This window comes from Mus caroli, unplaced genomic scaffold (genome assembly GCF_978045245.1).
Source record: "Mus caroli unplaced genomic scaffold, Mus_caroli_1 scaffold_6, whole genome shotgun sequence".
NCBI lineage: Eukaryota > Metazoa > Chordata > Mammalia > Rodentia > Muridae > Mus > Mus caroli.
The window spans coordinates 129,327,713-129,347,305 of NW_028227261.1; the positions used below are offsets into that span (position 1 = coordinate 129,327,713).

At 37.5% G+C, this 19,593-nt stretch overlaps 1 protein-coding gene across 2 annotated transcripts in view; it reads left to right on the forward strand.

The window, feature by feature from the left end:
- Window positions 1-19,593, forward strand: part of Ufl1 (UFM1 specific ligase 1) — a 33,457-nt gene that overhangs the window by 11,595 nt on the left and 2,269 nt on the right. For both annotated transcript variants that reach the window (XM_029476264.2, XM_021160237.3), the window contains exons 7-18: window positions 60-118; window positions 1,483-1,629; window positions 2,777-2,952; window positions 5,046-5,225; window positions 8,272-8,392; window positions 11,265-11,387; window positions 14,484-14,601; window positions 15,646-15,809; window positions 15,894-16,024; window positions 18,139-18,219; window positions 18,504-18,589; window positions 19,008-19,188. In XM_029476264.2, coding sequence (XP_029332124.1) covers window positions 60-118; window positions 1,483-1,629; window positions 2,777-2,952; window positions 5,046-5,225; window positions 8,272-8,392; window positions 11,265-11,387; window positions 14,484-14,601; window positions 15,646-15,809; window positions 15,894-16,024; window positions 18,139-18,219; window positions 18,504-18,589; window positions 19,008-19,188 — 1,567 coding nt within the window. The remainder of the gene's footprint in view (window positions 1-59; window positions 119-1,482; window positions 1,630-2,776; window positions 2,953-5,045; window positions 5,226-8,271; window positions 8,393-11,264; window positions 11,388-14,483; window positions 14,602-15,645; window positions 15,810-15,893; window positions 16,025-18,138; window positions 18,220-18,503; window positions 18,590-19,007; window positions 19,189-19,593) is intronic.

Sequence of the window (19,593 nt, forward strand, 5' to 3'; positions counted from 1 at the left end):
TACTCATATACATTGTATAATAAATTAGTTTCAATTTTTTCTTTTAATTTCCCATTAAGGCCTACAGCAGTGAACTCTTTGGTTTCAAAATATGGATTTCAGGAACAGCTCCTTTACTGTGAGTTTTGTTTACATTTGTATCACTTTGGTTGTGGGTGTAATGCAGTAATAGAGTATGTTCTGAGAATTCACAGGTACCTAGCTTTCCTCCGGACCAGGGATGAGAGAATGGTTATTTTTTATTTTATTTTGTTTTTTGGAGACAAAAATAGGACTGGTGAAGAAAAGAGGGGGCTAGAAGTGGGGAATCAGAGAAAGAGAGGTGGTTTGGTTTGGTTTGGTTTGGTTTGGTTTGGTTTTTTTGTTCACCAATCTGAGATTGGGTGGACTCATTTCCTGGGATCTCAGTAGGGTATTGCTGAGTGATACTGGTGTGGATCCTTTGGCAAATAAAACTATGCCAGGAACACAGAAAAGAGGGGAAGAGTCTGGGGACACACAGCTCTCTTCAAGTATATTCATTTACTGCCCAAGGATTTCCCAGTAGGTTCTACCTCCTACAAACTCCATCAGCTCTAGGACCAAGAAGATAATCAGCATCCAAAGTACAGCACTGCTTTGTAGACCATTAATGAAACAAAGTGATCTCATTTTTTCTTTTTTATTATGTCTTATGTTTTAAGAGTATAATATAACCATGTATGTAATTTCTCCCTTCCCTTTCTGCCCTTAAACTTCCCATATATGCCTCCTTGCTCTCTTACAATGATGGCATCTTTATTAATTGTTCTTGTTCGGTGATGGTGGTCGTGGTAGTTGGGAGGTCGAGGTGTGTGTGTGTGTGTGTGTGTGTGTGTGTGTTACTGGAAAACTAATTGGGAACAGCTGGGGAAGGCGTTCTCCTGCTCTGAGCACTTCTTAGTTTCCCGTGTTAAGGTTGAAGCCCCCTGGGCTTTCTTCTATCACATTAGCATGTCTGTTGTTGTGGGCATCTGTGTTGGTAGGATTTTGACATTGCTAGGAGACTCAATTTCACAGTAAATTCCCTGTTCTCTGGCTCTTTCCACCCTCTCTTCCACAATAGTTCCTTAGCCTAAGGTATAAGAGTTGTATTATAGATGTCCGTTGTGTCTGGGCTCCACAGCTCTGCCTTTTGATTGGTTGGGGTTTTCTGTAGTGGTCTAAGTGTCTTGCAGAAAGAAGTTTCCTTGATGAGGAGTTGGAAACTCACTGTGGGTATAAGGACAAATATTCAGAGGATAACTTGGGATTATGCTGATTTTAGTAAAGTGGTAGTTGTTGGTTCTCCTCCAAGTGTCATAAATATTGGGACTTTTTTTTTGTTTGAACTGTAATTTTATGCATGGTGTTAAAATGTTGAATTGTCTTTTAAAAGTTTAGGAAGATGGAGTGAAGAAGTACTTGGCCTTTAAAAGTGTGTCCCTAGTCTGACCTGTCTGTGTCATGTGCATTTGCTTTAAGCTGTGCTTGAGGACCTCGTCAGCACTGGCCGCTTACGAGGCACTGTGGTTGGCGGGCGACAGGATAAAGCAGTGTTTGTCCCTGACATCTACTCCAGGACACAGAGTACTTGGGTGGATTCCTTTTTCAGGCAGAATGGCTATCTAGGTAACTATGCTTTCTTTTCTTTGAAACCAAAATTTCTTCCTAGTACTGAAATATTATTAGAAAGTATTGTACTCCAGACTCCACATGCATTTTCCTGTGGTTACTAGATATTGTCATGGTTTCATTTGACTGCAAAAGTTGTTACTTTCAATTCTGTAGGGCTTTGGAACTGAAGATAATTCCATTATTACTAAAATACTAAAATTTTAAAATGCCAAAAGATACTGATAGCTTCAATATGTATAAAAGTGATATAAAACTTAAGGTTTTAATCCCCCCGAAAGTATCATATGTTTAATATACTGTGTTTATTGTTTTATTAAGTTTTCTCTTCTCAGTTACTTCATCTTAGAAACATTTATTGACAGATTTGCAATGCTTGCTTTTATCAGCCATCTACTACTCAGAAACAATACTATTATTCTAAAGTATATTTCTTAGGTTGTACCATGATTTCAGTAAAGTAGACTGATTCATTTAAAGCAGTAGCCACTTTGTTTGCTGAATGCAGTCCTGATCAAGCTGCAGTGTGTTGCATATTCCCATGTTTGTGAAGAATGGTTTGATTATACTGTACATTAGGTACAGGGCTTTGCTTGTGGTCACTTGATCTTTGCTGATTTGTGTTCAACTTTAAACAGGTTAGAACTTAGTATTAATAACCATGCTACCTTCAATACCAGTAACATTTATAACTCGGAACCTATTATGCTAAATCATCTACTTTAGAGAATGGCTCTGCCCTAGTGTGCAGTGATACGGTTTGAAAAATAAAATTCACCCCTTTAACTAAAATAAGCAAACTAGATTCCAGTTTTGATTTTTAATTTGGACCATTTCCATTTCCATTACTGCTGTTTTCTGCTGCATTGCTCGGCAGTCCTATCAACCCTTCAGCTGGAGAAGGGGCCATGCAACTTGTGTTCACAGAGCACTGGAAGCAGGTTTCCTACAGAGACCTTTAATAATAAACATCCAGGAATATTACCTAGGGAACAAGCTATGTTTCTTTTCTTTTATTCCTTTGAAAATACCAGAATGCATTACATCCACAGTCAATGGGTTTGTGTATAACTTAACTTCTTGTGACGCTTCTGGAAGATGTGAGTGATTGACAGTTTCATTCTACTTCCTTGTGCATTTCTAGAATTTGACGCTTTATCCAGACTTGGGATCCCAGATGCTGTGAACTATATAAAGAAAAGGTATAAGAATACCCAACTCTTGTTTTTGAAGGCAACTTGTGTTGGCCAAGGACTCGTAGACCAGGTAGAAGCATCAGTAGAGGAAGCCATCAGCTCAGGGACCTGGGTTGACATTTCGGTATGTTTAACCTTTGTCTCGTACTGATTTTTGTGTAAACCAATGATAAGGGATGTTTTACTTGGATGTGCACATTTTAGAACTAAGCCATGTAAAGGTAATCTTGCCTGGTTACAATAGAAATTCTATTATTGTAGGCTGATGTTTTTAGTGTACATAACTGTAAATCTCAAAAACAAACAGGAAAATAATATAGCAACCATATTGATCTTGATAGTGAAATTAATGAGATTTTGCACATTTGTGAATTTTCTTTTGGGTTGCTGTGACAGATACCCTGATAAAAGCCACCATCAGGAGGAACAGGCTTGTCAGCTTACAGTTCCAAGTCTTATCTTTAGGGGAAGTCCCAGGAGCAGGGTTGTAAAGCAGCTCGTCATAGTACATCCACAGTCAAGGGCAGAGAACAAACTGCTTTACTTCCTTCTTTGTCGTCTAGGCCAGGACCTACACCTAGGCAATGTGCCGTTAACTCTTAGGCTGAGTCTCCCCTTACTAATTATCAGAGTCAAGGCAGTCCTCCACAGACATGCCCACAGACCAACCTGATCTAGATTGTCCCTCACTGAGACTCCTTCCCAGGTGATTCTATACTATGTCAAGCAATTGGTTGAAAGTAACCATTATGATATCTTTTTTTTTTATTAATCATTTTATTTGTTTACACTTTAAATGAAAACCCCCTCCACAACCCCTCATCCTGTCCTCCTTCCTCTTTGCCTCTATAAGAGTGCTCTTCCACCCACTCACCCACTCTTATCTCACTGCTCTACCATTCCCCTATGATGCATCAAAGATCCACAGGATCAAGGGCCTCCCCTCCCACTGATGACAGATAAGGCCATCCTCTGCTACATATGTAGCTAGAGCCATAGATCCCACTATGTGTGCTCTTTGGTTGGAGGTTTAGTTCCTGGAAGCTCTGGGTGGTCCAGTTAGTTGATTTTGTTCTTCCTATGGGATTACAATCCCCTTCAGCTCCTTCAGTCCTTCCCCTAGCTCTTCCATGGAGTCCCCAGACTCAGTCCGATGGGTGGCTGTCTGTGAGCATCTACATCTGTATTGGTCAGATGCTGGTAGAACCTCTCAGGGAACAGCCATATCAGGCTCCGGTCAGCAAGCATATTTTGGCATCAGCAATAGTATGGGGTTTGTTGTCTTCAGATGGGATGGATCCCTAGGTGGGGGGCGGTCTCTGGATGGCCTTTCCTTCAGTCTCTGATCCATTTTTTTGTCCCTGTATTTCCTTTAGATAGGAACAATTTTGGGTTAAAAATTTTGAGATAGGTTATGCTATCTTATCCAAGCATGAACAACTACCCTGGCCTCAGATATCCTGTTGCTTTTGCTTAGCCCTTCTCCAGTAGTCTCTTCTAATGTGTTAGCATACATTAGCATCATTGTTCAAGCTGTGTCTGTCCTTCATTATTCCAAAGGGATACTTACCTGTGGGTAAAGGTTACCTGGAGGCCAGTCTGTTATTTCTAGTCAGAGTTTAGAAATTTATTATAATAGAGGAGGACTCATGCTGTGGTTACCAAATTTCTTAAGGCATCTTTATCCTTATTTCTGGTTTTAGGTAGTTTCTGTATGATAATCACCATTCTGAATGCTATACAAATGGTAGACAAACAAATGACTTCTCTTAGGACAGGCAATACTTAGGAGGAGATATGTAAAAATTAAAATAATAATTTGGATGATAGAGCTGAAAGGAAACTTTGTACAGGTAAACTTATCAGGACTTACTGGTGAATTGTTTGTAGGTCTGTAAGAGAAGAAGCACAGAGGGGCCTTGTGGGTTTTGGTGGGAATTTGCCAAACTTGACATTTGTATAGGGCATGCAAGTGGAGAAATGAGTTAAAATAAAAAATGGCATATGACTCTTGAGTGCCAAGTGCTGATGGACCCAGAAGACAGTTTGGAAGTTATGATCATAACTGCTTCTGAAAGCCACTGGCTTCAACGAGGATACATGAGGGAAATTGTATTTATGAATATATCTACTCATACATATGTATATTATGTGTACAAAACATATAACCCCTGTTTCCCTGCATTTTTCTCATTTTCATTTTGCTCAAAATTGTAGCCTCTGCTACCCAGTTCCTTGTCAGTTGAAGATGCTGCTATGCTGCTCCAGCAGGTGATGAGACCATTCGGCAAGCTCGCTTCAGCTATAGTCTTTAGTGACACGGTTGTGGTGAGTGAAAAGTTCATAACTGACTGCACAGGACTGTTCAGCGAACGGATGCACCAAAAAGCTGAAAAGGTATTACAGATTTTCTTCCACCTGCTAATCCTGACAGTGTTTTCTTTCTCGTTAGGATCATCTGCTATCTTTTGGGAAATGCCATAAATAGTCTGACTACCAAGGAATATATCATTTTACATAATTCTCTTTTATCTTCTCTAGGATTTATTGTTCTTTTTCTTCATCTTCATTAGACCCTGTTAAAAATTAGAGAACTAATTTTACAAATTAAGATCTTATCAATAGAATTACATAGTTTTCAAATTAAGTTACCAAAGGCTTTGATCCGCTGTTAAAACACTGAAGTATGCAGTAGTATGTTACCTATATGTAAATCAAAATTATTTTGTTCTCAGAGATCAAAGAAAGAGAAGCAATTTCTTTGTACATATTTTTAGTACGTAGCATGTTCAGCACTGTAGACAATCACTAAATCTAGCATAGCCTCATTAATTTTTACTTCATTAGAATAAACAGGGAAACTCAGTGAGAAAGGAAATGTTATTATCAAAGTTTATTCATTTCTCAAGCATGATGGTACATTTCTATAGTTCCAGCTCTCAGGAGCTAAAGGCAGTGAGCATGAGTTTGAGTCTACTTAGGCTCAAGGTCTGCACTGGACTATATATATAGTAAGAGTCTATCTTAAACAATCTAAATATGATGGTTTTTTTTTCTTTTTTTAAAAAAATTGTTTTTATTTATCATTGTGTGGCCATGTATGTGTGTGCACATGTGTGTGTGGATGCCCTCAGAGGTCAGCAGAGACTCGTAGATCATGAAGTTTAAGTTACAGGCAGCTATGATGAGCCATGTAGGTCCTCTGCAGAGGCAGGTGTTGTTCCTCACTGCTGAGCCATCTCTTCAATCCCTGAACAATTTTGTTTTTTAAATTTTTACTTTTTAGCTCTACTACAAAAAGAAGCAAATACACCCAAGAGGAGTAGAAGGTAGGAAATAATCAAATTCAGGGCTGAAATCAACCAAGTAGAAACAAAAAGAACTATACAAAGTATCAACCAAACCAGGAGCTGGTCCTTTGAGAAAATCAACAAGATAGATGAGCCCTTAGCCAGAGGACACAGAGGCAGTATCCAAATTAACAAAATGAGAAATGAAAAGGGAGACATAACAAGAGAAGCTGAGGAAATTCAAAAAATCATCAGATCCTACCACAAAAGCCTATATTCAACAAAACTGGAAAATCTAGATAAAATGGACAATTTTCTGGACATATACCAAATACCTAAGTTAAATCAGGATCAGAAGGATAAACCATCTAAACAGCCCCAAAACCCCTAAGGAAAGAGAAGCAGTCATTAAAATCTCCCAACCAAAAAAAGCCTAGGACCAGATGGGTTTAGTGCAGAATTCTATTAGACCGTCAAAGAAGGCCTAATATCAATACTCTTCAAACTATTCCACAAATAGAGACAGAAGGAACACTACCCAATTCATTCCATGAAGCCACAGCTACACTGCATATTCTCCCTTGGAACAGTTTCTGTCGAATCAGGAACCCATTGCAATTTCCTTTCTTAGAGGACTTCATAAGAGATTTTTTTTTTCTACTCTGTCTTGTTTCCAAATAGATTTTAAAAACTGGTTGAGTGCATGTTACTTTAGCTTCAAAAGATCTCATGTATATTAAAGAGGTATTTAACTATTATTAATTATTTTTATGACTCTTTTAAAGTTTTTTTTTTTTTTGGGGGGGGGGGTTCGAGACAGGGTTTCTCTGTATAGCCCTGGCTGTCCTGGAACTCACTCTGTAGACCAGGCTGGCCTCGAACTCAGCAATCCGCCTGCCTCTGCCTCCCAAGTGCTGGGATTAAAGGCGTGCGCCCCCACGCCCGGCTTATAACTTTTTAACAACTGTCTAGATGTACTTTGAAGCAGAGTGCTTACTAGGACTGTCATCATAGCCGTCTAATTCATGGTTGCAGTTAAAGCCATGATCTTTGTATAAAGCATCTCCTCGGATAAGACAAGCCCTATGTCTTAATAGACTGTTACTGAATTCATGCAGACCTATTAAATGTTTAGCTATACTATCTGTGTTTAGCTGTATTCTTTGAAAGTTTACTAGTGCGAGTATGAGATAGTTTTCTGCAGTTATCCTGTTAGGCAGGCAAGAATAAAAACATGTAGATGTGATATTAGTAAATGTTAAGTTTAAATATGTTTATTCTGTACTTGGACAGGTAGACCTTTGTATTGCTTATTTTCAAAAACTATCCTCTGGAAAGGATATATGTAAATACAGGCTAGAAGAGTGTGTTTGTGTGTCTGTGTGTCTGTATGTGTGTGTGTGTGTGTGTGAGCTATCACTTATTTCCTTGAACACTTGTTTAACTAAAAAAAAAAAAAAAGAGTTTAAAGAAAGGTAACCTTGTCACTGGAACCTCATTAGTAAGCAGTTTTCTTAGGAAACCAAAAAAGGAAATGATAGTATTTTAACTGTGACAATATTTCTTTTGTCACTAGAAATTAAAGAACTATTTCTCAGAAAAAAGAACTAATTTCTGAAGCTAGAAATAGTTCATTGTTGTTTTAGTTAACATAAAATTTAAACAGTAGAGATCATCAAGAACTAAGTCATAGGAAAAATAGATTTATTTGAATTGGTTTGCAACCTGTAATCGTGAGGGTGGTAGCAGTTTCCATGCCTGTCTTGTCATTTCAAGTATCTACGTAGCATTGCACTCAAAAGAGTCTCAGAAACAAAAAGGAGGGGGGGGGGGTAGACCTAAGTGATTATCTTATTCGTGGTAAAACCAGCTGGTAACTGCTGGAGAACTGTTTCTGCTGCTCCATAGCTAGGTGCTTGGTAATTATAGGCCACTTGATTTTGCTAGCCAGGAATAGGTACTGAAGCTAAAAGAGCAGCAGATGTAATTGATGCTTAGGAAGACAGCCAGCCTCAGAGGAGCAGTCATAGATTTTATCATCTTTAGCAATGGAATCTAACAAGTATAATTCCGAGGTGTAAGTAAATAAGCAACTGCTCGTTATTTGAAATGTTACATATATTTTGCCTACAACAAAACATGTTTTATTTCAGGAAATGAAAAATAATCCTGTGCATTTAATCACTGAAGAAGATCTGAAACAAATTTCCATTTTAGAAAGTGTTAATACAAGTAAAAAGGATAAAAAAGATGAACGCAGGAAGAAAGCAACAGGTAATGGATCATTGATAAGTAAGACACAAAGATGAGTTGTGTGTAAATAAATACATATTCAATGAACAAAGGGGTTTTGTTGCACATTTCTATTCTTGCATAGCAGATAGCCCCTCTTCTGCAAACAAACCTGAAGTCAGAGCAGTGCTGGAGCTGTGACGATCCCTGACTACACTGTACCACAAAGACATAGTGTAGGGACAGTCAGCGCAGTACTAGCACACAGTAGACACACAGATCTCTGTGTGGAGGAAAAGTCAGCCCAAGTGGCTGCAGCTATCAGACCCTGACAAAGGGGCTAAAAACATACATTGGAAAAAAGGATGCTTTTTTTTACCAAGTGCTGCTGGGAAAATTGAGTTTTCCTTTTTTTCACGAACTTTGTACTAAGGCCCTTTGAAGGTTTTCTTTTATTTAACAGATTCATATTTTTATTTTAATGGCTAATCTGAACCAAATCTTTCAGTAAATGAAATTTTAAGGTTTTGATTAATTTTCAATTTATTTGTATGGATGTTTTCCTTTATGTATTTCTGTGCACCACATGTATACCTGGTGCCTGAGGAGGCCAGAAGAGGGCAGGAAATGGAGTAACAGACAGTTGTGAGTTGCCACGTGGGTTCTGGGAATCCACCATGAATTCTCTGTAAGAGCACACAGTGTGTTCTCAACCACTGAGCCGTCTCTTCAGCCCCTAATAAATGAGATTTTAATCATGAAAAGGGAAATGACACAGTGAATTCTGGTTTTGAATGTGTTCATGAAAATATACAAAGTCTGTTTTCCATCTCTTCTGTTTTCCCTTCTATATTCTCATATTTGCCAGACTCATGTTCACTTCATGGCCTCTGCACTGACAGGGCTGCTCAACCTCACCTCTTCTTCTAAACTGAAAGAAACTGGATTCTTCTTTCATTATGAGTATTACTCCAAATGTCACTTCCTTGGTGCCTTTCTGGTCCCTGTCAGTACAGACCACATTTCTATCTTTCCCATCTGGGATGACGTATTGATGTGGTATCTTGTTTGCAAAAAGTGCCTGTGGTTATACCTCTAGGATCAAAGGCACCACTTGGCATAGTGTAAGGTTTTCTAAGCAAGCAGATCGCCCTGCCTGCTAACAATATATTTTAATCTCTTTTAAATATATGCTCAGTGGTAACTGTTCTATGTAGTACTATTATTTAGTAACTTACCATTGAGATGTACGTGTATTTTCCCTGTTTTTACTAGTAGAAGCAAATTATTAGTGCTATGTCAGTACCAAAAACTTTGATATTCAGCCTTTTCATTAATAGAAATATGTATCAAACACATATGCTTAAAACATAATTTTTGCTAGGAAAATTCATTTCTGTTTTATTATTACGATTGTTCCTCTTGTGAAACTATTTTTTGCAAGACTCTTGAAATATTTTTAATATTTTCTCCATTCTTCCAGAGGAGCCACACTAAGTTATTTCAGTGATTCCTAATCCTCATGCATACACTTATTCTCCCTCTTTATTTCAAGTGGCATTTAGAAATACATGAGTATTGATTAAGGGCTTAAGTCAGTATAGTTGATTATTTCTTTCTCAGAGTTATAGGTCATCTAGTACTTTGTTCTGAGTGACTGCAGTTGTATGGCAGCAATTAACTACAGTGCATGCATGAGTCATGTCCAACTCAAATGTCTCCCATAAAAAACTCACCACCAACTATTAAAGATACATTTCACTTTAGGCGTATAGTTTTAGTTTTTTATTTATTTTTATCTTTATAAAGTCAAGGAAAATAAATTATAAAATATGATGAACTATGATAATTGTGCTTAGGTACTAGAAAGGTATATTTAGTTTATAAGACTCACTTTATTTAACTCAATAATCCTTATGGTGAGAACTGTTTACCACTTATAACCCATTGTCAGATGAGTGTTCTGTTTTATAGACAAGAGATCCTAAATGTAGGCGACTACAGACAGAAAACGAACTCAGTAACGTGGCTTGACTGTCACGCATAGTACTTGAGCTTCTCCAATGATTTGTATTGAACTCTTTAGTAAGTAATTGAAAATAATTTGATGATTGATAAGTTAATAAGCTAATTGATGATGTTAGTTTTCTGCTACCAATTTAATATGCCCTGACATTTATCAAGTTTCTGTTACTTTTTAACCATTTCATATTACAAATTTATAATTGAGGTGAGTGGTGGGTGAATCTGACTCATCCAAACATGAGTAGAAATCAGTCTTTTAGCCAAGAAGGCAAAACCACCTTGAAATGTCAAAGAGATGAGGATTAAATAACGCTGTGATAGCAGACATGAGTAAGTGAAAGGATGTTTCAAGTTGACAAGAAAGGTGACAGGGTGGCTGAAAAGATGGCTCAGTGGCTAAAGGCAGTAGCTGCTCTTCCAGAGGACCCTGGTTCAAGTCCCAGCACCTATGTGGTACCTACCAGCCATCTGTAGCTTCAGTTCCAGAGGATCTGCCTTAATGGGCACTGCATGCTTGTGGTACACAAACACATAGAGACAAAACACTTGTAATTTAAAAATAGTCATAATTTTAAAAAAGGAGAAAGAAAAGATGAAGGAATGGATTTGTCTAAAAAGATAAGCTACAGAAAACAGGCAGCTTTGAGTATGTTACAGTTTAAAACAGTTTTAAGAGATTGCAGAAGTTCAAGAGATTTCGATTTTTAGTGATATACTTTATTTACTATTGTTATCATCCTTAGTACCTTAACATGGAAACTGATCTTTAAAAGAATTAAATTTTTCTTTAGTTTGCTTTTCATTTTTCTGTTACATAGTTTAATATAATAATATGGTATCATTATTTTCTAAAACGTGTTAATAATACTAACTGATGTATTTCTACCAGAGGGCTCTGGAAGTGTAAGAGGAGGAGGAGGGGGCAATGCCAGAGAATATAAAATTAAGAAAACCAAGAAGAAGGGAAGAAAAGATGAGGACAGTGATGATGAGTCCCAGTCGTCGCATGCTGGTATGCAGCTTTGAGTTCGCTATTTATTTGTGTGTAGATGGTTGTCTTAACATGTTCATTAAGATGAATATAATTAGCTACATATGTTTGTAAAGAAAGTATTTATTTTACATTTTTAGTGACCACAAATTTTACAGTTTAATCATATAAAGTATAAACCTGTCTCAGATTTCAAGCTAGAAGTTAACATATAAACGGAAGGGGCCTATTATGATCTTTAACAGTCAATTGTCTCGTTTTAAGGTTTGTTGATATGTAGTATTTCTTTGTGTAAAAACAACATGGCCTGTAGTTAACTGTGTTGCTTCTCGTCCCTAATGATAAACCCATATGACAGTTTACAAATTTGAACAGTTAAAAGACAAAAGAACTGAAAAGTGGTAACACTGGAAATAAAATTACTATCAAGCCATGCATGGGGGCACATTGTTATAATTTTACCACATTTGAAGTAGAGGCAGGAGAATCAGTTTAAGGACAGACGAGATGGAGGTCACAACACTAGGCTACAATCAGACCCTGTCTCTGACTAAATCAAAACTGAAGTCAAGTTTAATGCTGGAGTAGTGTCTGGAAAAGCTGACTCAACCTTCGTGAGGTTAGCGGCAAATGGAGGAACTTAGTATTGACTCATTCACTGATATCATTTTAGCAAAAGGGGTGAATTTTTTTAGAAAATGTAAAATAGGAAAAAAAAAACAAAAACAAAAAAACTAACAACAAAAGATCGTGGGTCTCTGTGACCACCAGTGACAGCAGAGTGTTGATCCACATGAGACAGGAAGGAAATCTGGTTCAGCATTTCTCAACAGCCAGCATTGGTTCAAATGTCTAGAGTTGGACACAGGGAGTTTATTGTGGGCATATTTAAGTACAGTACAATTTGACAAAAGTTTTTCTTGGTACATCACAATCCTCAGTGAACAAAGAGGCATAATTACATCAAAACGTTCCTCAAAGTACATGTCACTTCTTGCGTGCATATGGGTTCTAGAGATAAGCTCTATTATCTTAAGGGTATAGGGGAGGATCTAGTATGGTTTGGGACATAGATATTACAGAGATCATCTAGGCTACTGACCATGTCCAGTCCTGGTTGTATGAATTTGGATGAGTTCCTGGCCATACAGATAGCACAGAGGTCACCTAGACTATTAGCTACATCTGGTCCTGCATGTGGAAGCTTGGTATGGCCTAGTACTGGATCTCCTTAGGCCGGTAGCCACCTCCATTCCCCACCTCTCAGGCAGAAAACAGTTCACACCTTCCTTTGAAACAACAACCCTACATGTTTAACATTCCTGGTTTCCCCAGTGCTATTTGTGAACATAAAGACTTTTATGCTCCCAATAGCTTTTCACCCTAAAAGAACTCTAGGAAATAACTGGAAACATTAAAAGGTGAAGAATATGTATTGGAAGCTGAGGCAGAGAATCATGTGCTTGTTTGAACTTTGCCAGTACATGGCTGGTTTGTTCTGTACATCTAAGATTAATTAATTAACTGCCTTTTCATCTTCTAGTTCCCAGACTTCTTAATATTTGCCAAAGTTAACTACAGAAGATACCATATTTTCCTTTTCTAAATACACCTTTTTTCATTTTTAACATGAAACAATACTACTCCCTCCTGTATCCCTAGCAACAGTTATGTACATGCGCACACGCATATAGACACACACACGTGAGAAGATAATAAGCTGTTACTGGCAGCATCACAATGCTTAGTCCTTCCTTAAAATATTCTAAGAAAGACTGAAAAACTATGATTGTCAGTGTGCAGAAAATAATGCTAATTAAGGAAGGAAACTGTTTCCTCTCTCCCCCTATACTCCCCTGATTCCCAGCATCAATATGGCTTTATGTGTATGTCATTTCTCACTGTGTGCTTATTTATGAATTCCCAAGATGTAGTAGGGACAAGGATAAAGAGGAATTTTTTAAAAATTATTCTCTAATACCTGTAATTTTAGAGAAATGAGGCATGTGACATTGTTTTGTGCATAGATTATTGAGGCACTATAACAGCAGTAAAACCATTCTACCTTAAAAGTAATTTCAGTGCTTTGAAAAGGGTTATGTTGTAATCTCTGAAATGGAGGGTGAAATTAGGTTCTCGACTAAAATACAGAATCAAGTCAGTATGACAGATTACTGGAGGAAATGTAATTTAACAACCTGTAAAAGGCTTATGGGAAGCAAACAAGAAAAGACAATTTTGCGTGAGCATCAGGGTTGGAGAACAGATCTCAGAAGAGAATAGAACTTTGGGTGTCTACCTTACAGCTATGGTTTCAACTGTTTAGATCCTCATTAAGATTAAAAATCGATTTTTGAGCCATTTTATTTTATTGCTAAGTTTTCACCTGCAGAATCAATAATCTGACTTAGCTAAAAGTAATCAGTTGTATAAAAGATATAGCTTTATCATTTATAATGGAAATATTGTTTGCTTTCTTTGCTACCAATACTTTTCAAGTATCTGGTTAGGCATGCCATTTCCACATTTGAAAACATTTCCATTACAGTAGCTGCATACTAATTTTATTGTTCATCAGTATAGAATTGTCTTTGAGAAAGCAAAAATAAATTACAAGGGTCTTTTCCTATTCATTTGTATTTTTCCAAAAAGATAAATTTTAACTTAGTCCTGTCCATTTCTGAAGCTCGTGTGTAAATTCAAAGGCTGTTGACTTCAGTGAGTACTCACTTTTGCGAAGAAGGAAGGTCTCCTCCATATCTATTATGGAATGAGGAGAAGTCACGGTTTTCTAAAACACGATCTCTACTTGATTGATCTGATATCTAGCTATTTGCATTTCCCAATTTAGATGGGAGGAAAGAGTTATTATTCTCTTCTGGCTGTCTGATAGAAAACATTATAAGGGAAGTTAAAACATGGTCACCTAAAAGAAATTCTACGATATGAAGTTTTAAATTTTAATTTTACTATTTACAAATATTTACTAATATTTGTACTTAGAAGTAGCAGTTTTGTTGACATAAAAATGTGTTGCTGCCTGGTGAGGTATGCGGTCTCTGCCTGGTCTTTGCTACTGGGGTCTGTTTATTTTCCTGTTGCTGACATATGTTACAGGAAAGAAGAAGCCGGACATCACATTCATGTTCCAGGATGAAATTGAAGATTGCTTAAGGAAACACATTCAGGATGCCCCTGAGGAGTTTATTTCAGAGCTTGCAGAATACTTAATAAAGCAAGTATAAATTACACCTTTCCCCATTTCTTACAGCATGTAATTTTCACTAATAGCCTCCAAAACAGGTTTTAGACTTTTTTTTTTTTTTTTGGATTTAATTTAAACATGAAATTCCAAATTCATTTTCCTTCAGAGACACTTCCATTTAGCTTTTATTTAGTTAGTGCTCTTGACAGAATGGACAGTAGAAATTGAGAACCTCTGAAGTGCTCACTGACATTGCACTCTTAGGTCTTAATTGGGACTAACTCACCCTTGACATAGCATGAAAGGTAGTACCTAAAAAGAGAAGGTGGTCACAAAGGTTACTGTTAGTCTCTGGAGGGGTACAACTGACCTCAAAACCAGTAAGGGTGGAAACTAACACCGTGTGAGTCAGCCAAGCTGAGTTTCCATGAAAAACTAAAGGAAATATTACATAATTTAGCCTCTTAACCATACCTGCTCATCGCTCAAGTTAGACCTAGCACATAAGTCTACTAGAGACGATCCAAGAGCTCGGCGCATCTAAGCTATTTTATTTTGGAATAGAGCTTTTTTTTTTAATATAAGTAAATTTATGCATAAAATATTACAGAGCCATACAGTTTGTAAAAATAGGAAATAAATACTACTGGCTATGCACCATTGAGTTTTTTAAATAATCTATTGTAGAGGATATAGGTGCTTTTTAAAATACATTATGTTAATACTACCTGGGAAATTGAGAGTTTTTCTGTGGTAATTTCTGAGAATGAGGAACAAATTTATATTCTGCTATTTTCCAAATTAAATTTACACGTCTGTTTTATGGAGTGTTTGTTACTATCTTTCTTGTCATCTTTACTGCAATTACTTTGAATGCTTTAAAATTGTGAAAATGTTTAAAATTATTCTAAAATTATTCTTAGATCAATAAGAAAAGTTCTTTACTGAGCCTCTTTCAAATTAAGTTTAACTGTTAGAAAGATGGAGGGTTTTTAAAGTGTTATTTCACTATAAGCAAAATGCCTTATCTAATTTAAATGTACATTTTAATTAACCATATTTATCTTGTCCCAGGCCTCTTAATAAAATGTATCTTGAGGTGGTACGTTCAGTCTTCATGTCTTCAACATCTGCTTCTGGAACTGGTAGAAAACGCACAATCAAGGATTTACAAGAAGAGGTTTCAAACCTATACAATAATATCAGATTATTTGAAAAGGGGATGAAATATTTTGCAGGTACATTTAAGTGTTTTTTTTTTTTCACTGAACGTTGTAATTCTGCAAGGAAGTCAGTTGTAATAAAGTGTCCTTCTTTTCCAGATGACACACAGACTGCTCTTACCAAGCACTTGCTGAAGACAGTGTGTACCGATATCACTAACCTCATGTTCAACTTCCTAGCCTCAGATTTACTGATGGCAGTGGAGGAGCCTGCAGCCATTACAAGTGATGTATGTTAGTGAATTGTCTGCTGCTTGGTGCAATTGAAGTCTGAGCACGTTTTTATTTTCTCTCATTTGAACAAGTTTAAAGGAAAAGTAAAATGACAGTTTTTATATAGAAAAAAATTCTAAAGAATTTAATCGTACAATGCTCATAAAATTTTACAAGGATTGATAATATGTCCAAACTACTTATAGTAAAGAGATTCAATTACTTTATAAAAAAGATGACTTTTTCTAATAGTTTCTGTCAGTCTTCTCCCCTTTCTTGTTGATTTATAACTCCCTTAATAATTAGTCCAGTTTTCTTAAGCTCACTGTCATTCTTTTTATTTTATTATTTTTTATTAGATATATTCTTTATATACATTTCAAATTTCAAATGCTATCCCAAAAGTTCCCCATACCCTCCCCCACCCACTCCCACTTCTTGGCCCTGGCGTTCCCCTGTACTGAGGCATATAAAGTTTGCAAGACCAATAGGCCTCTCTTCCCGGTGATGGCAGAGTAGGCCATCTTCTGATACATATGCAGGTAGAGACACGAGCTCCGGGGAGTACTGGTTAGTTCATATTGTTGTTCCACCTATAGGGTTGCAGATCCCTTTAGCTTCTTGGGTACTTTCTCTAGCTCCTCCATTGGGGGCCCTGTGATCCATCTAATAGCTGACTGTGAGCATCCACTTCTAGATATAAGATACAATATGCAAAACACATGAAACTCAAGAAGAATGAAGACCAAAGTGTGGACACTTTGCCCCTTCTTAGAATTGGGAACAAAACACCCATGGAAGGAGTTACAGAGACACAGTTTGGAGCTGAGACAAAAGGATGGACCATCTAGAGACTGCCATACCCAGGGATCCATCCCATAATCAGCCTCCAAATGCTGACACCATTGCATACACTAGCAAGAATTTGCTGAAAGGACCCTGATATAGCTGTCTCTTGTGAGGCTATGCCGGGGCCTAGCAAACACAGTCATTTTTTTAAAGCAATGTACTACTTAAATATTGAGACAAACTCTTAAGTCTATGTGTTTGAAACTGTTATCTTCAACCAGAGCCCAAGACCATCACTTTTGCCATGTGAGGTTGAACCATGGCTCAGTTACCTATAGGTGGAAGGTTTTGGTCCACCTATAGGTTACAATGACCATTCCTCCACCTCTTTCTCTTCCTTCTCGCCCTTCTGGAACCATCTTACAGCTAGAGGTTCAGGAAAGCTGAGTAAGAAAGTCTTCATATGGCTGACTGCATTTATAACTGGCTTTGAGTGTGATAAAACCACATCCATCTAATGTGGCCTCTGTAACTATGGTTGTTGCCACAGAGGTGGCATGATTTTTCTTGGTATAAAGGTTAGGTAACTCTGCTACATAATAAAGTCCATCCTCAACCCCCAGACAGAAGTGCGTTATTTACCCGCTACTACTACTTGGAAGATACTAGATTCTACCTCTTTCACTTGGAGCAGCAATCTCCAGCACTCTGGAATGTTCCATGTCTCCTGTCTCTTTACTAACTTCCACTCTAAAAAGACAATATTAGCATCCTTGCTCCTTGACCTTACAAAGAACTAAGAGATGGAAGAAGAAAGCCCTGAATAGCCTGTGTCTTCATAGTATACCCCTCAGGTCATTCTTCCTAAAATATATTAGAGGGATCGGTCTGTCTGGTTTACATACAGTACCTCAGAATTGACAGTATCCTCATCTGTGAAAGATGATGAAAGCTTCCATATGCCATGTACTGTACAAGCATCTAACCACAGAACTAGCTACACTGCCCTTCCTATAGGCATCCCCTCTGTGTGAGAGCCACTCTTCAGGAGAGGCTGAAAAGAAAAGCCACGATGTGCTTACCCAAGTTCTCTCTTTCCACATGGCCAGACACTAGTCTTCTAATGGAGGCTGTCAAGATGAGGGCTAAGCTCTGTGATTCTGTAGTATTTTAACATTTTTATTTCTGGCTTGAGACCTAACATTCAAAACCCCAAATATACTACACTTAGCATTCTATTCTAAATGTATTCTGAATTTGTGGATATTTGTGTTTGTCTGTTTGAGCTTATATCGAGTATATATCAAAAACACAATGCCAAAAGAATTTTTTTCCGTTACAGATAAGAAAAAAAATTTTAAGCAAATTGACAGAAGAAACCAAAGTAGCTCTCACAAAGCTCCATAACTCTCTGAATGAAAAAGTAAGTCAGTGCTAAGTGGTGGCTGCAGTTAGCACTTTGTGTATAAATCAGGGTCCCTATGAACATCCCTACAGGATCATTCCAAGCTGGATCTAAAGCCTGTGCTCGGTGTGCACGCACCTTGTGGGAAGGGGAAAGGAAGAAGATGGGAGCACTTAACAGTTTTAGTCCTAAATCATTTTCTGTTTGCCAAATGCCCTGCTAAAAGTTTGTGTTTAGCATGTAAAATTACAAAACAGTATTAAATGTCTTTAAAAGTAAAGTATGGAATTGCATGCCTTCAGAGCATAGAAGACTTCCTGTCTTGCCTGGATGCTGCCACGGAAGCTTGTGACATTATGGTGAAAAAGGGAGACAAGAAAAGGGAAAGGTAACATTGATTCTGTTGTTGCTACTCCGAAACACGAGCTTCTTTGTGGTTGAGGCTTGAGAATGACTGAGCCATAGAGAGTTGTAGACCTCCAGTCTACTCATGCCCCTAACCCTAGGACATTTTATCAGGATTGAGACCTTCGGTACAGAAAACCTTATCGTAGTCATGCCTTGTTTGATCCCAGCAACATATGAGCAGAAGTACTTGCTTTATAGCTTTCTCTGTAATGTTTATCTACCTATGACAACCAAAGTTAAAGTAGGATATAATCATATCACCCATATTTAAAGAACTCCTTAAAATGCTGTGGAATCAAGTCATTAAACTAGAGAAGGTGAAAAATGAATGCTAAAGGGAAAATACGCAAATGATGAGGCCTCACTAATTATGTATTTCTGTGATTTGGGTTTTGCAGACAAATCCTATTCCAGCATCGACAGGCTCTGTCTGAGCAGCTGAAGGTCACAGAAGACCCTGCTCTGATTTTACACCTCACATCAGTCCTGTTATTTCAGTTCTCAACCCACAGCATGCTCCACGCACCTGGAAGATGTGTCCCACAGATCATCGCTTTTCTTCACAACAAAATCCCAGAGGTATTACATCTTAATATGCTAGAAAACTGCAAGCTTTTAAACGTAGTGTTCTGGATGTGAATCACTGCCAACACCTAACAAGAGTTAGAGACAGAAGCTGTTAACATCTGTCTGCTGTGGGCAGGAATGGGGACAGAGTGAGGAATTGATTTAAAAAAAAAGAAAAAAAGAAAAGAAAAATCGAGCAAAATTCAGCATTCTGTAAGATCCATGGTGAAAAATCCTCTGGTTTTAAAGGTTAAGATTTCAGGAAAGATATAAGAATCTCTGAACTTCTGTCTCAGTTTCCCTAGTTTTGATTTAGCCCCCAAGGACCCTTCAAAAGTCTTGACCAGTTTATCTAAGGAATTCAACCCCTAGCTAAAAGCAGCTTAGCTTCTTTACTTATTATTTTGTGTCCTTAGG